General features: G+C 42.6%; 1 protein-coding gene across 14 annotated transcripts in view; it reads left to right on the forward strand.

Moving 5' to 3' along the window:
- fam126b (family with sequence similarity 126 member B) overlaps positions 1-3,566 on the forward strand; it is a 56,308-nt gene extending 52,742 nt beyond the window's left edge. For 13 of the 14 annotated variants that reach the window (XM_015386124.1, XM_015386127.1, XM_015386118.1 and 10 more), the window contains one exon: positions 1,584-3,566. In XM_015386124.1, the coding sequence (XP_015241610.1) occupies positions 1,584-2,248 (665 nt within the window). In that variant the 3' untranslated portion in view covers positions 2,249-3,566. The remainder of the gene's footprint in view (positions 1-1,583) is intronic. The other variant, XM_015386117.1, reaches the window with a different exon arrangement.
- Positions 3,567-4,039: the final 473 nt, after the last annotated feature.

Below are 4,039 nucleotides of genomic sequence, written 5' to 3' on the forward strand. Positions count from 1 at the left end.
AAAAACAACCGAGGAGGATATAAAATGTGCAAAATCAGCTTTTAATTAAAAAAATTGAAACACATTGAAGGACACTAAAATTTTCAGACAGGCCAGTATTAGTGGTTAAAAGGGTGCTAAACCTAGAAATTATAGGTCTTGCGCCTCCTAGAGGCTCAAAATGACACCCTGCTCCTTTAACCTGTGTAAAACAAAATTACATATATTTAAGTTCGTTAATCAGGTCATGTTGTGATTGTTTAGGAGAAAAGTTGCTGTTAAAGCAGATTAAACTATTTTGATCCAACATGTTCCATAATGAGAGGTTTGAGGTTAAGAAATGATAGATGGGATATATGAGACAGCAACTTGGTTATACTCCGTTTAGCCTTACTGTTAGCTGTTGGAGGTGTTGCTCTCGCTGAACCTCTCTGAATGTTTTGCATTCGGTCATTCTAAGCAGCTGAGTAATATTGAATATAAGGAACTTAGTCAAAGTGCTGTTCTAAAGGGCTGCGTTTATACCCTCAGCAGTGCGTCGCTGTTAGCTCGTTGCAGGTATGATGAAGATATTTTTGATTTATGCACAATGTTGAAGCGTGGTCTCTGCTATGTAATTCCATGGCACAACGCAAGAGGAACAATCACGAACTAGCTAGGATTGTGGGTGTCCGCTTGTCGGTTTGACGAGCTCGTTCGCTGTCTACAACCCCTCATCCAACCCAGGACAACGCACAGTTCACCCATGAGTGTTCCTGAAAGACTGGCCATGTGTTTTGGCTTCGGGTGCAAACCAACAGACCGTCGCACAGAGCTACAAACTAGCATCCTGTATGGTGTCTGGGATAGTGTCCTAGGTGTGCCAGGTGTTTTGGACGGCACTACAGCCAGAGTGTCTGCCATCAGGTACGAAATGGGAAGTATGTATAGTGTATGTAGAGTTGACCAATAAGACGCCTCCTTTCAATCCTCCCTTTGACGCTATTTGCAGCACAGTCTGCGATCACTTACAATTTTGGAGAGGTGTGCCAGAGTGTCTGCTGAAGCGGGGGGAGCATATCTGCATTAACTGTGACCCACGCATACAACCTGGTTTCTGAGCATAAACCAGCCTTAAAACAGCTTTTAGGGATGATGAGTTCACTGTTCGAAAAAAGTTCCGATTTTTTGTTTCAGATTGGAAAATCAGCAATTTCCTGGAGAGCCTCCAGTTGGCTATATTTACTTTATATAAGCCCTAATTCTGCCCCAGTTGAAACTTTTAAACATTTTCCAATGATTTAATCTCTGATTAGTTTGTTTTCTCAGCCAAATGAATTAGTAAATTACATTCCTGTCTTTGCATTTGATCATTAATATTAGGAGGGTTTTGGCCACTGAACAAAAAAAAACTATACATAATAAAAGGTGACATTGGTTGTGCTCCAATGTTATTGCTAGGCTTCTGAATTTTATAGTTATGTCCTTAATCAAAACTGTGATTATAGTAAAACTTTCAGCATTAAAGTAGAGGTCGATTAGAGACGTCTTCCTTTCTCGGCTCCTCTCATGATTCCGTGTTTTCTCTCCTGTTTTCCTTTCTGCTTCTTGGCTTTTTCCCCCAGATGCTGACGGCATGAGCGGAGGCGAGGATTCCTTCAACATCAACGATCCGGACGAAGGTTTCTCCTCTGGAGCTTCCAACAGCAGCCAGCCCAGTGGCACAAAGACCGGTGGCAGCTTGGGGCAGAGGGGCAGCCTGAACAGCAGCAGCAGCAGCTTTAAGAAAGCCATCACAGCTCGGCTGTCCAGGGACAAGGACAAGGAGAAGGATCGGGAGAAGGAAAGGGAGAGAGACCGGGAGGTGGAGAAACAGGTGGAACTGTGTGCGGATCAGCAGGCCGCAGGGACGAAGCCTCGCCAGAGGCAGCAGTCCCCCCCAGGAAGCATCAAGCTGGACGCTATCCACCTGAGCCCCATAAAGAAACACCTGAGCTTCCCTGCAGGGCACCCACTGGTGCGGACTGGAAGCACCTCCTCCAGCAAATCCTTTGACTGCATGAACCTGAACTTGAACGGAGGCGAGGACGAGAGAGAGGAGGCAGCAGGAGGCTCCGACAAGGAGACAGGGCCCTTACTGGGGGGTTCCCTCCGCCATTCCACCGTCAGCCTGCAGGAGGAGCACCTCAACAGGCCGGAGGAGTCCCAGGCCCTCCTGTCTCCTGGAGCTCCTCTCACCAAGCAGTCACGCTCACCCAGCTTCAACATGCAGATCATATCGCAGGTCTAGAGACATGTTTAGTCACAACCCAAATCAGACAGCACTCTGGTCAGTTTCTGTTAAGGCAGAGGGGAAACAAAGATCTCCAGATCTCTGGAGCTCTGTTTCTCCTCTTCCAACATCAAGAAAGTTGGTTAGTTTCTGAGAAAACATGGAAAGATGTTGACGACTTTTCAATCACTGTAACTTCACTCCCTCCAGACAAGCTGAGCATTCCACATACAAGCTACCCATAACTGGGAGGTAATAAAAAGAAAAAAATATTGCAGATGTAAAGCCTCATAATGTTTCAGATTATTTGAGTTCCTGACTGAATCAGTCAATCAGCAATAACACGTCGCTCATGGGTAGAAAAGAGGGAATCTTTCCCCCTTCTCGTCGCCCTTTCATTCCGGGGCTCTTGTGCAATCATTCTTGCTGATTTCAATCATAAATGGATTTAATGAATCTCATTTCTGTTCATTTTTAAAATCAGTTTAAACAAACACATTTTTAAGATTGTTCTTGAACCAAACTGGAATGTGGTTTTAAAAGTTGTCTTGAACTTTTAACTGGAAAAATCGGAAGAAATCATTCCTGTGCAGCTACGCAAGCAGAGACTGTAGTCTTGTGACTTCATTTTACTTTTAATCTGAATCCTGCAGGTTTTGTGTGCGACACTAAAGACAGCGACTGTATCTGTTCAGTTGGTTTTTATGGTTTCATCTGACAGGGGCCGCTTTCCTTTCTAAGAGTTGTGGCTCATATTCCGGTTATTTGCTGCCCCCTGGAGGCTTGTAGCAGTCACTGCGTTGCGTCGTCACAAGCATGATCTTTTTTTTTGTTCTACCTCATTGTGTGCTGAAATACACGTCTGCCAGTCAGATGGAGGATTTTTTTCCAATGGTTTCTCATTTCAACTCTAAATGTTTGTAATCATGAGGATTTTTGACTGAATATCTTTCTGTTCCAAGTTCAGCTGCAATATAGGCCAGTTATTTCAGGTGTTTCCTTTGATTATTTTATTGTAATTCCTCTTTTTTTTCTTTCTCTCTTTTTTATTTTAAGTGCAATTGTTTTTTCTTTTCTTTTTTGGATCCTTGTGCATGGAGTTCTTCTCTGCTGTAAAATGCCTGCATCTGCGCACAGTGCTTCTCTAGCCTTGTGTAGTGCTTCCTGTCCAAGCGGAGTGATTTCTATTGCTTTTTCTTAACCTGCCGTCTTGTCTCTGCATGTGTATTGCCCTGCAAAGCGCCGCTGTTTCAGATGCATGAAGCAGGCCCGGCGAGCCAAACCCCAATCTTGTCCTCTTCTTAGCCAGATGTGCCATTACACACCCTTCCCTGTGGGATATATATATATATATATATATATATATATATATATATATATATATATATATATATATATATATATATATGGTGTCTTATGTAAAATGCCTGATTGTTTTCTGTTTACTGGTCTTATTTTAAAAGTTTGGGTTCAGAGAGTTGGCTCGGCGTGCCCTTAGATGCAGCTTCACCTTTATCCTTTTAGTTTTTTTATTGTTATATTTAGAATATCAGACATTTGTCTGTGTCTGTCATTACCAATACGGCTTTGCAAAGGTGTTTTTCCTCCTTGAGCTTTTTTTTCCCATGCTTTGTATCATTACAGACTCATTGATCTGTGTATAAAGGTGAAATGGAAGCAAAACCAAACTGTTTTCAAAAATCCTTACGGTTAAATTACTTAAATTAGTATGAATCTGAATTTAGTCCCTGCCTTAGTTGGTACTTTTTAAATCTTGTACCATCTTGATGCTGTTAACTGTTGCAAATA

The sequence above is a fragment of the Cyprinodon variegatus genome, unplaced genomic scaffold (genome assembly GCF_000732505.1).
Source record: "Cyprinodon variegatus isolate N-32 unplaced genomic scaffold, C_variegatus-1.0 Scaffold356, whole genome shotgun sequence".
NCBI classification, from domain to species: Eukaryota; Metazoa; Chordata; class Actinopteri; order Cyprinodontiformes; family Cyprinodontidae; genus Cyprinodon; species Cyprinodon variegatus.